Source organism: Solanum dulcamara, chromosome 3, assembly GCF_947179165.1.
Source record: "Solanum dulcamara chromosome 3, daSolDulc1.2, whole genome shotgun sequence".
Classification (NCBI taxonomy): domain Eukaryota; kingdom Viridiplantae; phylum Streptophyta; class Magnoliopsida; order Solanales; family Solanaceae; genus Solanum; species Solanum dulcamara.
This window is the reverse complement of record NC_077239.1, coordinates 77348243-77372867: the sequence shown is the minus strand read 5'-3', so window position 1 is coordinate 77372867 and position 24625 is coordinate 77348243. Positions and strand designations below refer to the sequence as shown.

At 34.3% G+C, this 24625-nt stretch overlaps 3 protein-coding genes across 7 annotated transcripts; 2 read left to right on the top strand and 1 right to left on the bottom strand.

The window, feature by feature from the left end:
- Nucleotides 1-1256: 1256 nt before the first annotated feature.
- LOC129883067 (armadillo repeat-containing protein LFR-like) lies at nucleotides 1257-12817 on the bottom strand. Of its 5 annotated transcripts, none has more exons than XM_055957621.1 (9): nucleotides 12571-12817; nucleotides 7370-7539; nucleotides 7118-7260; nucleotides 6750-6982; nucleotides 5743-5848; nucleotides 5522-5660; nucleotides 5296-5423; nucleotides 4944-5215; nucleotides 1257-1386 (listed from the first exon to the last, which is right to left on the bottom strand). In XM_055957621.1, exons 1-8 carry the CDS (start codon nucleotides 12770-12772, stop codon nucleotides 4960-4962), a joined length of 1377 nt encoding a protein of 458 aa, XP_055813596.1. In that variant the 5' UTR covers nucleotides 12773-12817; the 3' UTR covers nucleotides 1257-1386; nucleotides 4944-4959. The 5 variants fall into 5 exon arrangements, with proteins under 5 accessions (XP_055813596.1, XP_055813592.1, XP_055813593.1 ...); XM_055957617.1 differs by lacking the exon at nucleotides 1257-1386 and adding an exon at nucleotides 3639-3991; XM_055957618.1 differs by lacking the exon at nucleotides 1257-1386 and adding an exon at nucleotides 3985-4072.
- LOC129883068 (inactive protein RESTRICTED TEV MOVEMENT 1-like) lies at nucleotides 1286-3498 on the top strand. Its single transcript, XM_055957622.1, has 2 exons — nucleotides 1286-1388; nucleotides 2711-3498. The coding sequence occupies exon 2, from the start codon at nucleotides 2788-2790 to the stop codon at nucleotides 3349-3351; it is 564 nt and encodes a 187-aa protein (XP_055813597.1). The 5' UTR covers nucleotides 1286-1388; nucleotides 2711-2787; the 3' UTR covers nucleotides 3352-3498.
- Nucleotides 12818-19147: 6330 nt separating the features above from the next.
- Nucleotides 19148-23794, top strand: LOC129883066 (GDP-mannose 3,5-epimerase 2). The gene is made up of 7 exons (XM_055957615.1): nucleotides 19148-19475; nucleotides 20655-21065; nucleotides 21985-22078; nucleotides 22163-22292; nucleotides 22378-22510; nucleotides 23088-23295; nucleotides 23383-23794. The coding sequence occupies exons 2-7, from the start codon at nucleotides 20656-20658 to the stop codon at nucleotides 23536-23538; spliced, it is 1131 nt and encodes a 376-aa protein (XP_055813590.1). The 5' UTR covers nucleotides 19148-19475; nucleotide 20655; the 3' UTR covers nucleotides 23539-23794.
- The last annotated feature ends 831 nt before the right edge of the window (nucleotides 23795-24625 follow it).

Below are 24625 nucleotides of genomic sequence, written 5' to 3'. Positions count from 1 at the left end.
ACCTTTTATGTTTTATTTAAAGATTTGTTCTTTTTTATATTTATTTTTAAAAAATAGTAAAAGAACTAATAATAATAGGTATATATTGTACACAAATTTTATATTTATTTTTGCATATATTTTCTTATGATTAAGATTCTAAGGAAGATGCATTTTTCATACTATCAAAAATTACTGGTAAGTAGAATAGAGAAAGGAAAAGAGAAAAAGAAGAAAAAACAATTAATAAAATATAAAACAAATACTACAATAAAGGATAGAGACAAAATTAAAAATATGAATATTTATTTAGATAAAAAAAAATAGGAGATAAAACAACAAAAATGAGTAGATAAAATTGACACCTCTCTTTGGCTAAGAATTCTATTTATTTATTCTTACTATAATTCAATTTTTTTTATTATAATTATTATATAAAAAATGTGTTAATTACTATCCCTGCATTCATTTATATTCTTTACTGTAAAACTTAAATATCTCAAAATGTACTATTTTACTTGTTTCTATTTTTTTTGGTAAAATTTAAAAGACTAAATATTCACTACTTTGACCTTTCATTTCCTCCATGAAAAATAAAAATATCTTTTAATAATAAAAAGTCATGATATTATTTAGGTAGATAAATTCTATTTTCATCCAGAATCACATCTTCTTCATCTAGAAATTTTAATTGTGGAGAATAACGGTAAGATAGTATTACCAGCGTCTTTTTGAGAAATGGAAAAATAAAGACATGTTGAGATTTATGATGATAAACATGGGATGGTTGATCCCTGCTTGAAACACTTGTTATAAACTCATTAATTTGCGAATTGGCAAAATCACCTTCGCTACAACATCTGCAGAAACAATATATAATTTTCGCTAAATTATATTTAGTTGCACTAATAAATATGAATATCTATAACCTGCAAATATCAGCATCTCCATATAAATGTCGTTTAATATTTAAGTAATTTTGAATGAAATGACATTAATTCAAATATCTCCTTGGTGTTTAAAGCTCATCAACATGATACCTACTTTAACTATTGAAATATTCTTTTTTCACTACTGCCCCACATCATCTTATCTCTGTTTGCACTTATAAGTAACAACTATAGGCAGATCCCATTCATCGTCATTCATTAAGGTGAGTTTAATTCTTGACGTCGCTCATAATTTTTTTCAAGAAAATTAATCTCCAAGGTTTGAAAAACTAACTTTAGACCCTTGATGGAATTTAAAATGCTTTTGATTGTAGTTATAATTATCATCTCTATTGCTCCTTTTTAGGATCGGATCATAAAATTGAAGATACTAAACAGGCGTAACAGATCAAGGCCACAAAATTGCAAGACTTGTGCTGTTGTGTTTGCAAATCTCTTTGCTCCATTAACTTGTCATCTGTAAGTCAACTTCTTCATGAATCATTAGAACAACTACCTTGATAACAATTAATGCTAAAAACAACCAATAATAGATAGAATGTTAACTAAGAAGTGAAATTTCATAAGCAATATGAAGGAAACATGGAAAAGTAAAATAATAAAAATTATTTTTTATGCACCGTGAAGCTTTCTTTTATTTTAAAAAATTAAGAGTTGTTTGTATTTTTTAGTTTTTCTCTTTCGAAGAGCAATAAAATACATGAAAATTTTGAATGATGAAGAATGGGATTTGATTCATAATCCAATTAAATATGGGGAAAATGTATAATCTTTCAGAAGCATTAACATAACTTCCAACAATAAATATTCAAGAAAGACACAAATAAAAGTATTGATCTTAATGAAACTAATATTCATTCATTGTCTTTTCTCTTTTATTTTTCAATTGATTTTATTTATACTTTTTATTTTCTTTGTCTTTCTTTTTAATTTGATTTCAAATTTAATTCCAACTGTCTTATATTTACAATAAGTTAATTTCGAGTGGATATCAAAATAAGTGAAGAAGTCAAATGAAAGATAAAAAAAATTAAAACTTTAAAATTAAAGTACACTTTTTAATTATTTTTAAAAAAATAATTAAAAGTGAAAAGATAAAAAATTAATAAAAGAAAAAAAATTAAAGTGAGGAAGAAATTAGTTTTAATATCAATAATTATGTGTAATAATTAATTATAAAGATGCCAATTAAAAAGGACATGTGTTCAATTTTTCACTCATCACTTGCTTTCAAGAGTGTACTATGTATGACACATCAACTTTTAGGATGTATTTATTTCATTATAAAATAGTATAAGGGTAATAGGAACGTAGCTAAATTAATACCTATCGGTGGAATTTTGGTCCTAGTTCAGAGATACTTATGCATTATCCCAAAATTTAATGGAAAAAATCATTTGTATTAGTTGAGTTACTTTCTAGGTGAAATAGAAATATACAAATAGCTTGACTTTCTAAGAGAACTATCCTTTGAGTGACTTTTGCCTTGCAAATTGAGTGACTTTTTGGGTTGCAAAATAAAATTGGGTGACTTTTTGGGTTACAAAATAAAATTGAGTACTTCTCGAGCGATAGTTCCACGATCCCATCACAACCTCGGGGGTAAAATTTTGACATTCTTGGAAAGTATTTTCACAAACATAATTAAAATTTTGTTTCTTCAAATTTTGTAACTAATTATTACTAACTTTTTTGCTCCATGATGTTTGTTTTTTCTCTTGATAAAACCTGCTTTCAATATTAATTATAATCTCTTTTGCTCCTTTTTATGATTGGATCAGAAAATTGGTACTAAACAAGAGTAAGAGAAGACAAAATTACAAGTTGGTTTCACTTGTTCAAGATAAAAGAAGAAAATATGGATATGATCAAAGTTGGTCCAGCGGGAGAAGCAGCACAATATGCAACCCGTTGGGATGAAAAGGGAAGAGACGAAGTAGCCCAGATTTTTGTTTCCTACACTTATGACACAGTTTATTCACTGCAGTTCCTCTTCTATGAGAATGACAAATTAGTTATGTCAAACAAGCATGGCAATAATAAATGTGAAGTCTTTTGTGCAGTGACGTTTGATTATCCAACAGAGTTTCTTACTTCCATAAGTGGTTCATTCCGAAAATCTCATGGATCTACTATTTTGAACTCAATATCATTTGGAACCAATAAGGGTTCCTATGGACCATTTGGAACCCCTTCAGATAATGCCAACAAGTTCACCTTTCAGATAGGAAATTATCCTTCTTTTGGTGGTTTTTACGGCAGCAAAAGCAGTTGTGGTATTGATAGTTTAGGGATCTATATGAAGCCCATCAAAATCTCAATGATCCATTTTAAAGATCCTATGGAAAAGGATAAAAAGGAAGGAGCTCAAGAGAAGCAGGGCAAGCTCAAGCTGCGTACACCTCTCACAAATTCTGAATAATACAGTTCGTATTAGTTTTCTCTATTGCTTATGGTTGTTTCTACATATCAATTTCAGTTGGTGTGACTTGTTATATGAAGAATAGTTTTCCTACTCTAAAAGTTGGATATAAAGAATATGTCTAAGGCCCTTATTCTCTATGATCAATGATGTTAATTACTTTCAATTTTGATTACTCAAATAGAGCGGAATGTCACTTATGAAACTTGTTTTGCTTACGAGTTTCATACAAAAGAAGTTAATTAACAGCAGCATTAAATCTAATACTAATCATCTTAGTAGGGCAAGATGTCTTTTTTTCCAGACCCGTAGATATATTATCAAATCTATTTCATAATCAAAGGCGGATCGAGGATTTAAAGTTTATGAGTTCCTAGAGATCTAAAATTATTAAAAAAATAAATAAATATTATTACAAGTGACCGAAGCTACTATCCTAAAATAAGAAACTCCTAAATTTAAGAACTACAGGAACCAAGGGGATTCGACCCTCATCGAGGAGGGAAACAAAACTTAAGTGGTCTCATTTCTGCCAAACTGTTTGTTACTACGTTCCCAACACTTTCTCAATATAAATACTGGATCTGAGCAAAAGTTATTGGGTTCCCGGAAACCCCCTCCCAAAGCCCTAGATCCACCCCTGTTCATAATGAGACGTATAGATCAATTTCAAAGCAGGTACAAGGGAGGCAAAAGAGCTTTAGTTGCTGTAATACTCAACCTGCACTTCTATAGTTTATTTACTATGAGAAAAATAATCAATTTGATATGCAAAACATATACAAGTACATGAATCACAAGGTATATTCTCATCAATAAAGCGTGCAATATCCGAGTCCTTTACCACACGTATTGCAGAGGCTAATTTATTTTGATGAACAAGTAAAAAAATGTGATGAGATGAACTTAATTCGTTTGGCCAATAGACTTGGAAACCTAATAGCTCATCAGTCATGACCAAGATTGAAGGGTTAAAATACCAAAAATTTGAAGCAGCAAGCAGAAGAAAACTGATGAGTCCCATTCGACGATGAATGTTCCTAAGGGGGAGATATTAACACATCGGAAGTGTAAAGTTTGAAAAACTGGGAAATATCAAATCTGGTGCAAGGAGGCCAGACCTCGCACCAGATGATCCCCAAAAGTATCCAAGTAATTAACTATAAGTACCAAGTAATTGAGGCCGGACCTCCAACCAGATGCTCTATATGATTATCCGAGTGAGTATTTAGGGTAAATCCAGAAATAATAACGGAAAATGTAAAACCTGGAGGAAAACGAATGCCGATAGAAGAACCCATTAGGTTACAAGGAGGAGGTAATAAACGAAAAATAAAGTTCATTATCTGCAATGGATAAGGAAGAGTAATGCAAAAATGTTTTTTTGTAATTTATATAAGCAAATAGTAATTCAAAGTTCTAACAGCTTCGAATAAAATGAAGGCCAGAAATGGAAAACCTATGGTAACATATATATTGCACTTCTGAGGTGAATTAACGTTAGGTTTACAACAAAAGCATATGCTTAACTAATCACATTTTAATCTATCTACAACAACATATTTCAGACGAAATATCACCAAATAAAGTACCTTGTATGTTTTGATGTTACATGCCCCAGATCCCTCGAGCTGATGCCATTTTGTTGCTTGGCCGTGATGTCAGTTCGTACAGTATCCTGGCAAATATGTCTGAGTATCTTGGGTCACCAAAAAGCATCTCCGCGAATGCATTTTCATGCACTAGCAGGAGGGGCTTGTTCTGTGGCTCTGATACAAGGTTTTCCAAAATCGTTGCTGCTTTCCTGCACACTTCTGGCACTGGATGTGGCATCTTAATTACCTTCAACAGTCTATCAATAGCCCTGAAGTTTAATGTGGTGGATAAGTCATTCAGATAATAACTTAATAAAAAGTTGTGACTTGGTCAGATTGCCTGTCTCACCATCGTTCACTAGCAAGCTTCAAACGGCAGTCCATATTTATTTCTGAAAGGTTATATAATGCACCAATAGCAGCTGCTTGAGCATCAGTAGCCGGTTGGCTCATGATATCAACTAAACGTTTATAAATCTGTGACGCCATAAATTAAGGTCAATGGGCTTTCTGAATATTCACAGGATACATTTAGCAACTCTAGAATAGGGAATGTCAAAAAAAAAAAGATCAACCTGCGAAGCAGAAGGAAGTAGGAAAGGTTCATTATCAGGATTTATTATAAGACGACCAATTAATTCAGCGGCAGCACAATGCCAGGCCTTAACAGCAGATCCTAGCACTCCCATGAGGGCCTGGACTGCACGTTTCTCCCTGTATAAGGATCAAGAAACTCAATTACAGTGTTGACATAAAATAATATAATAGAAATAACAACTACAAGTGATAATCTTACGTCATTTTGATAAAAGAAGGTTTTGAGGAACTGAAGATCCGTAGATCTATCAATGGACCTATATTCACTATAGTCTCGAGAGCATTTGTGACAAGTTCTTCATCCTCTGTTAACATAAAAGCAAAAAGATGACAAATTGTATAAGAAAAGAGCTTAAAAGAAAATTACAGAAAACACTTAATGTTCAGGCATAGAGAACTGTATTTCCTAACATATTCCAATTGCCTTTTCTCTGTTCAGAATAGGACCTATCAAATGCAAGGTAAGGCTGCGTACAATAGACCCTTGTGGTCGGGCCCTTCCCCAGACCCTGCGCATAGCGAGAGCTTTAGTGCACCGGGCTGCCCTTTTATTCTTTTTAAGGTGTCCTTTTAAAGGGCAGGAAGCGCAGTGAGATGCAGGGTGAATATAAGCAAGTCTATCGAAATTATGGAATAGTGCAAACATAAGTCCAGAGACTAGGAACAACAGAAAAATAGCTGCGCAGGTACACTAAAATCAATGTGTTACACAATGGATAGGACACCTCTAATAGATTCCAAGACATTTCTTTAGACTTTACCAAGCTAGTGGGGGAACATTAAATTCAAGCTTTGAATTGAAAGCATCAAATAGAAAAGCACAAGACATTCAATAGTTCTGTGAAGGGGATAGGCTGAACAGGTCTGAAAGCTATATCGCAGTCCGGAAATATGTTCTCATATAGGTTCTCAATGGAAATACAAGGCATAATTGGAGACTTCGACTTGTCAAGAAAGACAAAATCAACATCTGCAAATTATAACCATCAAGACTTAAGAAAAAGGGGTAGTAAATGTATTAGGTGAGGGGACCATTATAATACAAATAACCATATCATAAATGACAAGCTTGTAAGCACAACTGCACAACACAGAAACCATATATATCAACATTATAACTTCCCATAGAAAAGCGCCACATCATAGATGGCAAGCTTGTAAGCACAACACAGAGATCATAAATATCAAACTAAACTTCTCTCCTACCTGTGACATAATCTGCCAGACATTGGAATAGAGTTTCTAAGCAATGTCTGTGCTGGCCCATGATGACTTCATTATCTGGCATAAAAGAGAAGTTGCGAACAATGTTTGAAGCAGCAACAGCAAACTGCTGTTTCTCTATCCGCCCCTCCTCATCCAAATTAAATAGGCCATCTTCCTCAAACCACAAACCCGTGGGGCGAGACTTGGCAGTACTATTCCGAACAGATGACTCTCTGTTGGCAGCTCCAGAACCAGGATTACAAACCATTACAGAGATCTCATGCAGTGGAATAAATAACTTTAAAAGATTAAAGTAATAAAGGCATTAAAAAGAAAGAGACGGGGGTTTTGAAACCATCCGGAATTACCTAGTATTGGGAACAGATTCATTCGAGTTCAATGCTTCATATTCAAGTCCAAATCCAGTAACCACTGAATTTGCACCCAAAAGCCGGACACGAGGTGCCTTTACGAGTACCCTTGGTAAGGCTATATCACGCCAATCATCTATCTGTTTAACAGAAATATTGTCATCATCGGCATGATAATAAAATAAAAAGTAAGGAACAAACAGAAGTTACATGGGAATCATGTTGTGGGGTAGATATGAAGAAACATACAACTTGAAGCAGAGCATCAAGCAATCCAGGAATTTTGGCAAGAGGAGTCGCATCCTTGCGAACTTCATCTTTCTCCTTGAATGATAGCAAAGTGAGGACATTTAATGCCCATGTCAGCTCCCTCTTTAATCCACTTTGAAGCGCAAGAACAATTCTTTTATTATTCTGTTCTGGTAAAGTTAAAAAAAGAAAACTTTAAGATAACCAAATAAGGAGCATGCAAAGAATAAAAGGGCTGGCATCATCCTATTTCTACAGCCTTATCAGAAATCAATGCCTGTATTTTTTTTTCTCAATTCAACATGTAAGTCAATTTTTCAGTAAGTATCCCCTAGCATAAATCGTGTTCCCTTCCAGGCGAATTCTATCTTCATTAGTTAGTTGAGCTCAGAAACAATCTGGTTCACTTGGCATGGGTTGACCATATAAAAAAACAAATACCTCCCTGCCTACACATGCAAATCCTAGCCATAACTCTTTCATGTAGTTCTAGATCGAGTTGGCTAGTTTGGTGATCATAGAACCATAGATCAGTAGACGATGTCACTCTATTCAACTCCTATCATTGAATCTACATGAGTACATAGTGCATGCCATCAAATCATGTGCATCAAGATTTATACATACCCTCTCACAAGAAAACGAATGCTGCATTACATCTTCAGCTCAAATAGGCTGCTCATAGGAATTTGGCCTTCCATGTCTTAATTTTACAGAATTTTATTAATACCTATATTGTTTTGTAAATAAAACGAAGTAACAGAAACTTTTTATTTCGGAAAACAAATATTAAGGGGGCAAAACAAATAAAAGAAGAGTCGTTCCCAAGTTCAGAAACTTCAATGGAGCAGTGAGTTTGTCCCTAGGTGAAGCTATACTCTAGGAAGTAAAGAGGGGATAAAATTGTTGGAGACACAAAATGATGAGATTCTTTCTATCGTACTCGACTAGGGGGCTATCTAGATCACATCCCAGTCAAGAAGATGATCCTGTGAGTTGTGTCATAACATAAGGCTTCAAAAGATTAGTCAGTGATCATCTGCCGTCATGGCTTCTTTAGTCCTTTGCAGGAAAAGGAAAAAAAACTTACTCCGCCCATCAGCTGAAACTGACACTGCAGTAATCCAGTTGGAATTGTGTCAATTGCAACATCATCTTCAAAAAGCAAAGATATAATACCTACTAATTACTACTACTTCCGTCCCAATTTACATGATACTCTTATAGTTTGGCATGTCCCAAAAATGTTTGACATATTCCATTTAAATTACTTTCACAACTTTCAAGAATTCAAATTTCAAAGTTATGTGATGGTTTCTTTTGAGCCGAGGTCTCTCAAAAACAGCCGTCCTACCTTGGTAGAAGCAAGGTCTGCGTACACTTTACCCTCCCCAGACCCACGTTGTGGGATTTCACTGGGTTGTTGTTGTTGTTGTATACACTATTATAATATATAAGTCTAAATTCGCAAAACTTCTTGTCCAATCAAATAATGTCATATAAAATTGGACAAAAGGAGTGTTTCTTCAGTCAAAGGTGTTTAGAATTCATGCACTACATCTTGTTCCTTAAATACTAAATCAGGCCCTGGAGTAATCAGTGCAGTTGAGATTGGCATGTGGTATGTGATTTGGCCAGTTCCTTTAACAGACATGTGAGTGACGAGTGGATCTCAATTGACAACTATGTCATTTTCAGGTTTTAGTAACCCCCACCCCCAAAAAAAAAAACACAGCAAAGGGGTAAAAATTGAAAAATTGCAGCAACAACAGCTATGATACCGAGAACAATTTTCTACTGAACATCTTAAAGGCAATTATTTTAACTTGTGAAACTTTGCCTTTGGTAGGATGAATGAAACCTATCTTGGATAGTTGGTTCAAATACGTGAATTTGTGTCTTACTAGCTATTTTTCCTTTTGCTCTCTTCTCAATTCTTTATCACATTCAATTGTGATCCTGGTCTCTTTTCGGAGTTGAAGTTAGAAATACTCTCTGCAATCATTACAAATTCCTGGAAGAAGTAAACATTAAATCACGAAACAACACAAAAATCAAAACTGAACAAAAGCACAACCACATGGTTCAAGTTCAATTCTTTCAACTCAAAGACTGCATTCCTATTAAACTAGGTCACCACCCTTAACTATTATGTTTCAAATCCATATGCTTCAACACTTCCTAAATCTTTTATCACCTTTTGCCACATTTGCATTGATGAGCAATTGTATTCAAGTGTTCTCCGTAATTTAGTACATTATAGTTCAATACTTGACATTCCCATGTCTTAAAAGGATCGAAGGTATGACATTTCCGATATCTTAAATCTGTTATCTTTTATTTTGAGAAATCAAAATCTCAATTTTCCTCCCCAAATTTGTCCATGGACTCTGGTCAAAGTATTCGATGTGGATAGACCAAATCCCGAACCTGTGTCATGTAGACACGGGTTTGGCAGCAAAAATGAAGAGTTCGTACAACTTAAGGTATAACTGGACCCTTGCTTCCATCGCATTCTATTCTTAACTATAACCACATGGATTTCCAAAGCTTGTAGGTCCTTGGCCCAAGCTTTCTCCATCCGATATTAGCCCTGCCCTCTCCCCTTATAACAACTTTTTTTATCTTATAAGTTACAACACCTTCAACCATCATATTGGCACAACTAAAAATCAGTGCATATAAAAGTTCACATACGACAGTCATACCACATCTTTTAATAACTGGGAATTCCCTAAGTGGTAGTGGCACAGAGTTCGGAATTCGTTGGATAATGGACTCACCCCTCTACTCTTTTCCACTTAAACACCAGGTTTTTATGTTCGACAGGGTTTAGACCCACGACGTACGCCTAACGCACACATCATTCATTGTGTTCTTACCACTAGACCTAAGCTTTAGGACTACATAGCTAGACTATCTTAGTGACATTCTCTTATTTTAATGGTCAACACTCTTGTAAAATATTGAAATGGTCCAAATAGATATAATTACATCACCTTACTGAGTTTTATTTTAATTTTTAATTTTTAATTATAATGGTGGTGTCATGTTGGCTTGAGATCAACTTAAATGATGAAACATGGTCAATGAGGATTTATATAGCCAATCCCAACTTGTTTGGGATTAAGACGAATTGTTGTTGATAATGATGATGTCTAGCCCACCTTGCACGCACCTCAAATATTCTATACATGCTACCTCCCACCAGCATTAGCAGGTAACTCTGCCCACCGGGATTTAGACAAACTGAAAAGAAATCACCTCTAATGTTGTGTCTCTCTGGGGATTGTGGTACAATATTCTCTTACTGAATGTTTTAACTTGTAAAATAAAAATTGTCTCCTTACTGGTTATTTATCCCATTGCTCCCTTTCACTTCCTTACATTTTGTGATTTTATTGTGTATTCGGGGTTGATTTTAGAGATACTTTTCCAATATTTACAGCTCTTGAAAAAAGTGGATTTTTAAGGTCCCTAGCAATACATTAAGATATAGAGTCAAAGCTGAAGAAGTACACATACACACACAGAGAGAGAGACACACACACGGTTCAAGTTCAATCCTTACTCTCAGACTTGATGGTGGTAACTAACTTGAGCTTGAGCTTGCCCGAAATCAGCTCGACCAATGAAAGGGTGCAGACAATTTAAAAAGAAAGGTAATATTGTTGATAAAGTGGTCTGGATCACTTAATGCTGAAGCTTGGACAACTGTACTGAATCTACTTGCATGTGGAGCTTTTGTTTTGTTCTGCCTTAGTTCAACAGTTTTAGATTGTTTGATTAGTAAGCTTGTCAGCTAGTAGCCTATAAAAGTGGTTTTCTAAAAGCGAAAAGCACAAAAAATCCACAAGGTTCATGGGTCTCGAAAATCGCACGCTTTTTTGAAGTTAAGCACTAAATTATTGAAAATAGATAACACCAAACATATATGAACTTAGTACTATAAGACTCGAATTGCAGTTATATTCAATACAACAATGGTGATATCAATCTAGTTCCTCAGAGTTGAAATCTCAAGAACCTCCCACTATTTGCTTAATCACTTTGCATGTCATTGTTTGAAGCGCACATTTATCCTAAGCACATGGCTTCGCCCAAGAAGAGATCTTGTTTCTCATCGCTTTGAAGATTGAGCGACAAAGAAATTACTTTTAATAACACTGGCTATAGTGGGTTACCACGTAGGTCTGAAGTGGTTACCAAGTTTTGCTCACATTTCTTTGTACATACAGGCTGAAAGTTCACATTGTAATTATCGGATGGAATGAAATTCTCTTTCAAGTACTGGGACGAAGTAGTTGTTGCTCACCCAACATGATCGTATAAGGTCACAATTTACCCAACACAATCATCCGGGGTGAATAAGAATTCGGGTCGGTTAACAACCAACCGCTCTACCACTGAGCTACTGATGAACAACAGGAGATTCGATTTCATAGAATTCAATTACCCTTCACCAGATTTACCTGGTGAACACAACTCTTGCTCAGGTAGGTGGTGTCGGTTTTCGGCAACTTGCTAAATTCCACCATCCAACAGCCATCGCCTACCCTAATGCTCCTACTCTGGACCTTACTACCGGCTTTGAGCTTTCTTGCTTGCTATGCGCCAGCTAGCGGAATGCTTTACCGAATGTGCCTACCAACCTCTGGTGTCAGGCCTACGCGTGCTTTAGCCTCCACCATCTTCTCTCCAGACTTTCATTGTTTGATTTCGAAATACAGTATTAGAGTCAGACACATACCAATTCTTGGTTTACTTAATGTATGGGCTTCCATGTTACATTTCTCCACGCTCCAAATGTCTAAATAGTGAGAGTGTGGGTTATTAGAATGCCCCACATTGGTTAGGTTGTTACTCCTTACACAACCTTAGGTATCCACACATCTTGATACACTTCCTTTACAGATAAATTCTCTATCAAACAAAGCCCCTCCCTAAACCATTTTATTTCAAATCCCAAGTTTAATATGTCTATTATTCTCTTTGAAAATTCTCAGCCTACTTTACGACCTAAAATTGGAACATGACAAGCGCATACAGGCTTCTATGATGTACACTTAGCAAGAAAGCTCAAAACTTTACCAAGTCTAATGAAGAGTTAAACTTGAAAAAACACCAAAATAGGCCCGATCTCTATATGAAACGCATAACAAAGTTACAGTATTTATTTATGAGCAAGATCTTGAACTAACCAGCGAAGGCAGAGTGAACCTGCAGGGAAGGGCCAAGGAGTGTTGACGGAGCTGCTGAGTCAGCGGCTGCTGCTGCAGCGGCGGCGGCGGCGGCGGCGGCAGCGTTGCCACTTCCGCTTCCAAATGGCCGACCTCTTTTCGCCGGCGGTCCGACGGAGCCACCCGTTGATCCGCTTAGCTTCGATTGCTCTCTTTTCTGCATTTCTTGTGGAAGTCGAGAATTGGTCCGAAGATGTCGGGTTTCGGATCAAACTAAAACGATGGGCTGAGTATTTAAATTGACCCAATGTAGAGCCCATTGACGTAAGTGTACCAAATAAAAGGATATGGGCCTATTACGAAGCCTCGTCGAGTCAAAAGTTGAAGGCATCCTAAGGAAAACTAAGCTCATGCCTCATAAAACTAAAATAATTATAAATAAACATCTCTTTACAATTCATAACCCCAAGGCATGAGATTCGCGAGTAAGATACCATCGCAGTATCAATATATTGACATGGTATCACTGAGGCTGCTTCAGTTCTTAATGATACTTTCACAGTATATCTATATACTATCATGGTATCATTGATGTCTACTTCAATCCTTCAGCTACATCTCCATGAAAACCATCATATACTGACATGGTATCATTAAAAATTATTTCATACAAATGTTGAATGATATCATCATAGTATATATATACTGTGATGATATCATAGAGATTTTTCTAAATCATTTGATATTACATGAATGATACTACCACAGTATATTCATTTATTATCATGATATTGAAAATTCTTAATGAGACACTATTAAAATCCTCAATGATACCATAACAATATATTGATACCTTATCGGTATCATATAGGATTGAGCTCTTTTTTTAAGAAATAAAAATAAAATAATTAAAAAAAAATATTAAAATCACAATCTTATTTATTAAACTATTTAGTAAATATATTCTTTGTGATACTCCGTCGTTATGCTGATACCATATCGATATCATATAGAACTGAGTTTAATCCTCTGTGATACTCCATCGGTATATGATACCCTATCGGTATCATGTAGGGTGGACGCTGACATCATCATGACGTCAGCGCACGAATTTAAAAATAATTAAAGGGGATACAAGAGTAATTAGTTTGGCCAAATGGGCATATAAGGAAATTAATTAGGAAAGGGGTATGGAGTGGTAAATAGTTTGTTTAAAAGGTCCATTTTGTGTAATTTTCCATATTTTATAAGGCATAGAATCCCCACCCTCTCTCTATAGATCGAGTTTCATTTTCAACCATCTAACTTTTTCTCGAACTAAATTTCATCCATTCTCACGGAAATCCTTTTTTTATAATAGTAAGAAACTACTAAAGCAAATTAAACTTATTTCCCCAAAGTAATAACTAACTGAAGAAAAAACGATTTATTCATCTGCACATAAATAGTTCAGGGTGAATTTTTTATGCTTTGAAAAATTCATATTACTGAACTTATGTCCAAGACACAAGTTATATTTTACAAGCATAAGTTTAGTTTTAGAACTTTATGCTTTAAGAAATGGGACACGAATTAGCAAACATATACTAGTTAGTTAATATACATAGCTATAGTTTAAGTTAATTCCCACTCGCGGCAAGCTTTTTCCAGTAATTATTATACATAGCTATAATTATCCAAAATTTATATAATTAACCTTTCAATTGTATAAATTCAAAATTTGTTTGTATAAATTCAGAATTTCCTAATTGAATAAATTCAGAATTTGTATATGCTTACTCTAGCATGTATATAGTTATAATATTGATACATTTGATTTGTATAAGTTCCAAAAAATTCCTAAAATATACAAATACAGAATTTGTATATACTTACCTTATTTATATACTACCAGCGAATTATACAAATGGATTTGTATTCACAACGAATTATACAAATAGGTATGTGAATTATACAAACAGGTGTTATAGGCTATACCTATAGTTACGGAATGTAATTACCTAAACTGTAGTTATTTTAGTCTATTGAGATTTTTATAATAGCTATTTATAAAAAATTATGACCGAAAACGCAAATTATGTCTTTCAAAGTATTACTTTAGTTTTAGAATTTTATGCCTTGACAAGTGCATGCTACTAAACTTATGCCTCAAGGAATAAGTCGTGCCTACTGAACCAATTCCCTTCTTTAATTTTTTTCATGGAGTTCTCAAATAGTAAAGTATTCTAAAATTTTGAGAAACTGCAATTGCAACTACTCCCTCCATTTCATATTACTAGCCTCTTATACTAATAATAGTTATTTCAACTTACTTGTTTAATTTATGAAATCAAGAGATTTTTATTATACTTTTTCCTTTCTACACTTGGTGTTAAATAATGTAATGACTTGTTAGGTCATTTTGAGAACTGATCCTCTTTCCTTTATAAAAGACTTTTTTCATAAATTTTTAATGAGTATTTTGGACTATTTGATAACTACGGTTATTTAGTTGAGGGGCAACTTTAGATAATTAATTTAATTAGTGAGCTAAATTGATAATTTATTTAATATCGTATACCACTTTATTTATTAAAATAGTTAATAGAGTTTACTATAAAAAAAATTCATCACTACCTTTTGTGGCTTCTACCGATAACAACGAAGAAACCATTGCATCGGGATAAGCAAAAGGCCGCAGGTCATTATTGTAATTGCATGTATGGACATAGGGTCATATACTAACTGATTCGGGTTGTATTTACCGCAAAAACATCAGTACATAGAATGAGTATGGACCAATTGGAATCGCTATAGAGTATAGATCAGCCCCTTTCTTTACTATTTTAGACAAAGTTGAATTTCTAGTTATTACTTTTTGTGGGGGAGAGATCGAGAGCATGGAAATTGATCATATGGCAGTAGTTACTATATTATTAAAGTTATTGGCCAAACATAGTAGACAATTAATGATAGTCAATGATAAGTTAACTATAAAAATCTTGAGTAAGGAATTAATGACGATAATGGTATGTGAGGAATTAATTATTAGAAGTTAGATATTATCATATATGAAATGTGATTGTAGAAAATTAAGGGTCCTGAATATTGCCTCATAGTTAATGTATTGGGCATTAGTTCGATTAAGAGAAATTCACGCCATTTATCATATTATGTTCCAAATTTTGGTATAATGAGATAGGTAATTAAATAATAAGTGTATTGTATTATATAAATACCATTAGAGTTATATTATTTTAAGGAATTGAGACTTAACTCTAGGTTTGAATTTAAGAAATATGAGACTTGATAAATTAAGTGACATCAGGATTGAAAATGTGATTATAGATTTGGGTTAGTCTTTGGGTCTAGGCTAGACATGTAGTAATATGTGATGTTAGTTTCAAAATCTTATTATGATTATTTATTTGATTAGATTGTGGTGTTTTGGATACTATTTGAAAAGGGAAGGCTCAAGTACCGGAGTGATTGCTTGATTATTTGAGGCAAGTGAACTTCTAAACATCGGTTTAAGCTTGTAGATGCTAGTATTTCCTTGTTATGTGCGTTGGGAAGTAATGAGAATTGGACTGGGTTATTGACTGTATAATTGACCTTTAAAATAATGGGTATAAAATGGCAATCTAATGACGTGTATTGGTGTGATCGATGTGATGAGATTATTGACTTATTTTGGACAAAATAAATGACTATATTGATATGAGATGTGAAAATTATTGTTAATATCATGCTATTATCGTGAGTTATATGATAATGAATTGATTGCATTGTTTCTGATATACTGTGCTGAGACTGGAAATGATATGAAACAAAGGGGTCGGGCCACACGCTCTGTGGCAGGTATTATGAAATAAAGAGGTCGGACCACATGCTCCGTGGCAGGATACGTATATTGAGGGAACGGGCCACACGCTCCGTAGTAGGTTACATGTACAGAAGTGTCCCCCATGAATTTCGGACTGTGATTCAGCGGATGTGTACCGATAGAACAGACATGCATCATTTTATTGCATTGCATCGTATTTTTCTAATATTTGTGAATTGTGTTCACCTCTCATTTCTCTGTGTTTGCTGAATTTGACTTGATATGATTCAATTGCTAATATTATTGATGAGTATTCGTGAACTGCGTATTATTATTATACAAAGTATAGAGTTGGGCTGGTTTTATGCAGGTTGTAGTTAAGGAGGTTCGATTGAGATGACAAGAGTACCTGTATCTATTGAGCTTTGCGTAGTTTTAATTGTCCACTTGCTGAGTACCGTGTTGTTTGGTACTCAACCCTTTCTTCTACACTTATGTAGATTGTGAACTCGAACCTGCTTGATCTCCTAGTGTTTTCTACCACATTTGAGGCTATCATTCGAGTGTTGAGGCTATCATTGTGACTGTATTTTCTTTTGTACCTCGGTAATGTATTAGTGGCTTGTACACATGACAATCAGTTTTGGGGAAATTTGGAATTACTTACCTGTTTTTGACTAAGTTAAACCTTGTTTTATTTTATTTACTTCCGCATTCATTTATTGTTGGATTTTACATTGACTTGTCTCGATGGATTGAGATGAGTGTCATCACACCCAAATTCGAATTGTGACAAATAATTAATAGATAAATTTAGATTTTAAAGACATCAATAATAAAATTAATTTAATAAAATACACTTCTAATTAAAGATTTTTTAAAAATGTATCAAATCATAAGATCCACACTTGATTCTAATTCTTCGTTTTTTTGTTTTATTGGGTCGTATGGAATATGGGATCAAGATTTGATTCCTCCAATAATTGGAGACAAAAAGCAAGAACTACTATTCATCGATTAATTTTTTAAAAAGATTTTCAAAAGGTGTTGGAAAATATGCAAAACTCTCCGGAGTTGTTTGGTTACGAAATAAGTTATTTCGAGATGAATTATTTTAGAATTGTTATTCATTTTTAATGTGGGACAAAAATAATATTATAATTTCAGGATAATATTATGATGGACGTAACATATAGGGCTCATTTGGTATTAGTGATAAGGGATAATTAATTTTACAATAAATTTATTTCATATTTAATTAGAATAAAATCATAGAATAATTTATAATGAGATTGTAGTGTTATTTTTATCCACATTGAAGATGAGATAACAATCTCAAAATAATTATTACCAAAATAACTTGTTACACAATCAAACGAGTCGTTACAACTTTCAAAAGTTCAATTACTCTTTCTTCCGCAACAAACTACAAAACAAGTCAAATTAATATGATAACCCCAGCTTGATTACTCAAATATTATAATTAGGACAGATGATGTGATTGATTATATTTTATTTGGTCACCAACTCGCCAATCATATGTTAAGTGCTTAGTTAAAATTTTAGTTTTTAATAAATAAAAGAATCAATACTAAACTAAGTTTAAATTAGATAATTGTTTCCACACAGCTCTCTTTTATTGAACGAATAAAAAAAAAATACTATAAATACGATGAGATCGTTGAATATATATTTTTACTAACTAGAAATTTCAAGTTAAACTTCAATAATAGCAAGTATACTCAATGCAATAAAGGAGATCTGCGTATCAAACAGTTATACTGCTCAAATAAGGAAGGAGGGGGTGGGGGGTAGGGGCATATTGTTATATGCATAGATTTTTGAATCATGTGTATAAGAAAAATATACATTCAAATCACAACTATGACGTTTAATTTTTTGTAGATTTTAAGCTTCACCCCTCATAATAGAATGATGAATTAAACATGTTCATTTATTACGATTATTTTAGCATATTTTTTCATACTAATTTCCACTCTTCTTTTTCGAAATTCATTCTCGAAAAACTCCATTTATATTAATATTTTTATGAATTATTTCCAATCTACTTCAAAGATCGTTTCTTATTTGATATACCTATTTATGTAGTATTTTACTGTTAAAAATCAACCATCACGTATACAAGTGGTATATTAATACTCCCCTTAAAGCGCAAAAGTGAAAGCACTATATAAAGCTCTTTTATCATAGGCGATCCTAAATCCCATTTAGAGAGCATGTATCCTGCTTTATATACGATAGTCAACTAAGTAAATAGACGAGGAAGATGAAGAAACAAAGAAAAAAGGAAAGCATTTTTAAAGTCATAAATCACACGAAATCAAGCTTTCACCTAAGCTACTAAGAATATTACAAATCGACTAAAAATTGAATTTTGAGCGAATTGAATGCCTATCCATTGAGTAAGCATTTTTAACGTCATAAATCACACGAAATCAAGCTTTCACCTAAGCTACTAAGAATATTACAAACTGACTAAAGATTGAATTTTGAGCGAATTAAATGCCTATCCACTGAGTATGATGCCCTAAAGCTATTCTCGAATTTCATCTCAAATCAACCTACAAAATTACTATATTTAGCCGTGTGATCCACAAAAAACTTATTTGATTGAGTTCCTAGCAATATGAATTTGAATTAATCTAATTAAATTTTGAATATCAAATAATTTATATATATATATATATATATATATATATATATATATATATAATCTATTCATTGGGCATGTGATGCATTTTTCAAAGGCCCAGAATTATTACAGAGTACAGACCAATGAAAATGGATTTAGAAGATGATTGTTCAAAGTTTCAAACCGACTCCATTTCTATGTTTTTAAATTACAGATCAGACACAACTCTTTTCTGTTTCCATAAATTCTGGTCCACATAAATATATTGCCTACTGTAGTAATCTTGAACCAAGAAACCCCTGCTACATGGAAATTATTGAGTAGCTCTATATAGATAGAGAGAGATCTATTACCTCCTGCCCCCCCCCCCCGCACCCCACAAAAAAAAAGAAGAAAAAAACATAGTCCCTTTATCATTATTGGGTTTCTCCATCTCCTTCGAGACCTCAAAAATCCAAATCTTTCAAGGTATTTTGCACTCTTATCTCTTTGTTTTTTGTTTCCTGTGCTGAAGTTGTTAATTTGGATTTGTTTTCTCTTTGAATCTTTAATTTCAATTTATGGGGTTTAAGTGATTTTTAATGTGATTAGGTTCTTTATAACTTTTCTGGGGTTGCTTTTCTCCTTTTGGATTTTGAGGTTTCAGTACACTTTTTGCACTCTTTTTAATCTGGGGGTGGAAAAAATTCATCTTTTTTGGTTATTTGGTATTTTCAATACATTTTTTCTGTTTAAGTTGGGCGTTTTAAGTGGAGTTCTTGTCTCGTTTAATGCTTAATTTGTGGAGGGATTGAACTAAGGTATAGTTTTTAGTTCTGTATATAGATTTTCCTATTCTTTATGCAATTATATTTTATTGCTGTGATATGAATAAGCCTTTGTTAAGTTAATCTCTTTTTGTGTTCCTTGTCGAAAAAAGAGAATCTTTTAGTTTTGTTGTGTAGTTTTCGTATTTTGTTTAACTGGCTGAGATGGAGTGGTTACACTAGTATACCTGTTTCTCTCCTTACTGGTGGCCTACTGGTGGGAGCTTCAAGTTTGCCCATGTACTGTTCGTAATAACTCGATTTTGCCAATAGTGCATTCATGTCATTGTCGTTAGCTAATCGTCTCGTATTTATCAATTTGCATTAATGGAGCTCCAACGTGATTAACGGTGAACTCCACGTCTTCAAATTATTCGAGAAAAAGAGGTCCAATTTACTCCTCACGTTCTGTCTATGATTGAGGAGTTCCGTTAGGGGTCAAGGGCGGTAATGAGACTTTTTCCTAACAACGGGGCAACATTAGACCAAAGTATAACGGATGGCAAAACTGAACAATGGGACAAATTTGACCCTTACCCATTTTTAGCTTTTTTATTAAATGTAATTTGTAGTGTAGTTAGAGAAAAGTTCATTCTTGATATTCACTTATGTGCGTTACACCTAAAGTTTGTCCTTCAGCCATCTGGATGTATGTCTTAGACTTCTTGTTTCTGTATTAACCACATGGAGATTCCCTTCTTTAATGTTGTTCAGTTGTTTTAGAAGTATTTTGATAATCCAGTGAGTTTTATTCTGTTATGTTCCTAGTATCTCGAGCTTTGCCTCTATTTGGCCTAGTATCCCTACCATTTTCCTTCTAATGATGGTATTTTGTACACAGAATGGGAACTTCTGTTGAAACCACTTATGGGGAGTACACATATGAAAACCTTGAGAGGGAACCCTACTGGCCTTCAGAGAAGCTTCGGGTCTCGATTACAGGAGCTGGTGGATTCATTGCCTCACACATTGCAAGGCGTCTGAAGACCGAGGGGCATTACATTATTGCTTCTGACTGGAAGAAGAATGAGCACATGTCTGAGGACATGTTTTGTCATGAGTTCCATCTTGTTGATCTCAGGGTTATGGATAACTGTTTGAAAGTCACAAAAGGAGTTGATCATGTGTTCAATCTCGCTGCCGATATGGGAGGTATGGGCTTCATTCAGTCCAACCACTCGGTGATCATGTATAACAACACTATGATCAGCTTTAACATGATGGAGGCTTCAAGAATAAATAGTGTTAAGAGGTTAGCCAATCTCTCCTGCTTTCTTAGGGAGTTTTGTTTAGTGTTTAGTGTCATACTAGTGTTCTAATGCAAAAGGGCTAACTGGTTTTTATTTGGCAATTTTGTTAATTTTTAAGATGAAAAGGTTATATGAACTTAAGGATATTTCACTTGCAAAATTGTTTATGGCTAACAATCATTTGGCATTTGTTCATATTAAAACGATGAAGGACTTATCTTAGAAAGATGGGAGATAATGTTGCTGTCTAAATTCAGTGATTTAAAAACCTCCTCTGCAATGCACTGCCCCCAGTGACCCGAGAGCAGAAGAAAACAATAATATTTATACACGTACAAATATAAAAAGTTGTTCATAATTCTCGGTGTATGTTACTACTGCAATTTTCTTGTAGATGGTTGACTCTACCAATATCAATTTGTTATGCAAGACTCGTGCAGAAAGATGAAGTTGTTTCTATTTGTTGCACCCCTTTCCTTCTGTGGGTTCTATCACTTCTTTCTGCATTTACTGCCAATTTTTGCACATCCGTAATCATTTTCTAATATATAATAAAATAAAGCAAAATGCTATTACAAGTCATCTAGGAGCATTACAATCTACAACCATGTTCCTTTAAGAGGCAAAACAAGACGTTGGGGAGACGGGATTTCAACCCGTGAACTCAAGGTTTTGGGACTTGCAGGAATAGACTGAAAAATCTGGTTGACAAGCACACTTTTCTTTCTGTTGATTCCCCTAGCTTTTGATACCTTAATATAATGTATCAAAGTATATTTATTCCGTCGTGAATGCCATCATTGGGCTCATTTATTCCTTGTAGCTAGTTCTGATTTCCCGTATTCATTGCCTTTGTTGAGTTAAGAGTATCTAAGAGATAGTACAGTTTCCAGAGATTGACCTTTCAAATGTTGGTTACAGGTTCTTTTATGCATCCAGTGCTTGCATCTACCCTGAATTTAAGCAGTTGGAAACTAATGTGAGCTTAAAGGAGTCTGATGCTTGGCCTGCAGAGGTTTGTACCTTAAATCAATAAGCCTTAGATGTATTTGGAATTAGATATCTGCAGCGTTGAAGACAGTTGTTATTTTTGTTTTAGCCTCAAGATGCTTATGGTTTAGAAAAGCTAGCAACAGAGGAGTTGTGCAAGCACTACAACAAGGACTTTGGAATTGAATGTCGCATTGGACGCTTCCATAACATTTATGGCCCATTTGGAACGTGGAAAGGTAATCCCGTTCAAGCAAATTGCATGTTGGTACATTGTCATTGTCTTTTTCCATGAAGTGATCAACCTCTATTTTTGAACTATAGGTGGACGCGAGAAAGCACCAGCAGCTTTTTGTAGAAAAGCCCTCACTTCCACTGACAAATTTGAAATGTGGGGAGATGGAAAACAAACTCGATCTTTCACCTTCATTGATGAGTGTGTTGAAGGTGTTCTGAGGTACGTAGAACTTTAAACTTAATTGGATTTCCCAACAAGAATTTTAATTGTACTCTGTCACTCAAATATTTTCTCTGTATGGATTTGAGCATTCCATGATTCTATGATTGGAGACACCTCCTTCCCTAGAAAAACCCAAGGCTGAGAAAAAAAAGTGAAACAATTAAAAGGTTTATTCAAGCAAATATAATACGAATGACCACCTACTAAATTGAATCCTCCCGAGTCCTGTAAACCAAATATGAATTTATCGAGAAGAGTGGACAAGAAAGAATCTGAGAGCTTCCTTATGTTGTATGTGAGCTTGGTGGGGCTTGTTCCTATGACACCTCAGAGATCATGACAAAAGAGAGATTTGGCATAGTTTTGATCAACAATCTCGGGTATTAAAGTAAAAATATTCTTCTAACAGACCTCCCCTTGGCCCCCATGCCCCACCAGAAAGAAACTTAATAGGAAATAAAAGGACCTTCAGAATATCGTTAGTCCTAATTGGTGATGTTTTAGCAACTGTAACGGGTCAAGCTTTGTTTCGGAGATGCACCTCCATTGCTCAAACAAATTTATTCCTATTTAGGTTAACAAAATCAGACTTTAGAGAGCCTGTGAACATCGGAAGTGATGAGATGGTAAGCATGAATGAGATGGCAGAGATAGTCCTCAGCTTTGATGGAAAGAACCTTCCTATCCATCACATCCCGGGACCAGAGGGTGTGCGTGGTCGAAACTCTGACAACACTCTCATCAAGGAAAGGCTTGGCTGGGCTCCTAATATGAAGTTGAAGGTATCAACGTAAATCATTTGATCATCCTTTGGTGTTTGTTATTATACAACTGATGCACTTCTAATGTCTGTGTTCCAACTGATTTAGGATGGGTTGAGAATTACATATTTCTGGATCAAGGAACAAATTGAGAAAGAGAAGGTGAAGGGTGCCGATGTGTCTGCTTATGGATCATCCAAAGTTGTGGGAACACAAGCTCCAGTTGAATTGGGCTCCCTCCGTGCTGCCGATGGCAAAGAGTGAACAATGGCCATCTGTTAGTTCCACCATGTTTTGTTCGCGTGGAATTTTTACCTATTGATATCGTTATACTATGTGCTAAAGCAGTTTTTTTTCACGTCACCTCATTGCACCTACCAAATAATGCTCAGAGATGTAGTAGTCCAGTAATGCTTGCATTTGTGATCTCTTTTTGCTGCCTCAATGCATTTATGGTATTTTCTGAGTTTGTATGAAACATAGCCATTTGTTATCAATCTGTCATTTTTCTTGCTCCTGATGAATTTTATACACTCTTTCTGTAAGACTACTATCTTTGTTGCACCTGTTATCCGTCAAATAAGTGGGGATTAAACCATGGGATATCAGTGTTCAAATCCCTACGACAGTGACTTCTTCCTGTCTGCCTAAAACTTTGTCGATGGACCTACCTAGTATTTGTAATGGTGGGTGGTAGTAGTAAGATAGCCTCTTGGAAGGCCACTATTTAAACGTAGTTAAAAATTATAAAGTATTTAATGATTAATCGCCTCATAATCAACTTCAAAGCCCACGAGATTGAAAGTTCAAAATTAGGGTCTGAAGTCCCAAACCTCATATGTACGGATTCAAAGTTGGAGACTGTCAAATCAAACTCCAAACCAAAATGTTTATGGTTGGTATAACCAAAATGTTTATAGTTGGTATATTGAGCGTGCAGTTCGAATATTTTTCCGGGTTACTTGAAATTTTCAAGACATTTGACTATAAATTGACAACACATGATATTTTTACCAAATATAGAGAAAAAGATTGTACTACACTTAGTATTAGTGTTTAACTTTTGTAAAAAAAATCACGGTCGTCTCATTTAATTGGTATTCGCTTTGTATTTTGTTTTGTATGAATATCTAGTATTAGATTTACTTCAGACAAAAGTTTTTGCATCGTCCATGTGACTGACATTTAAGTCAGTTTTGTACATGTATTTCAGTCGTATATGACTAGAGCGCAGATATAAAAATAAAAATTAAAAGAATGCTAAGTGAGCTTATAGATTTGTTGTTGTTTTGATAAAGTTGATGATTGAGCTTATTGGAGTAGATTTAGGTGTTGAATTCTGTGTAGAATT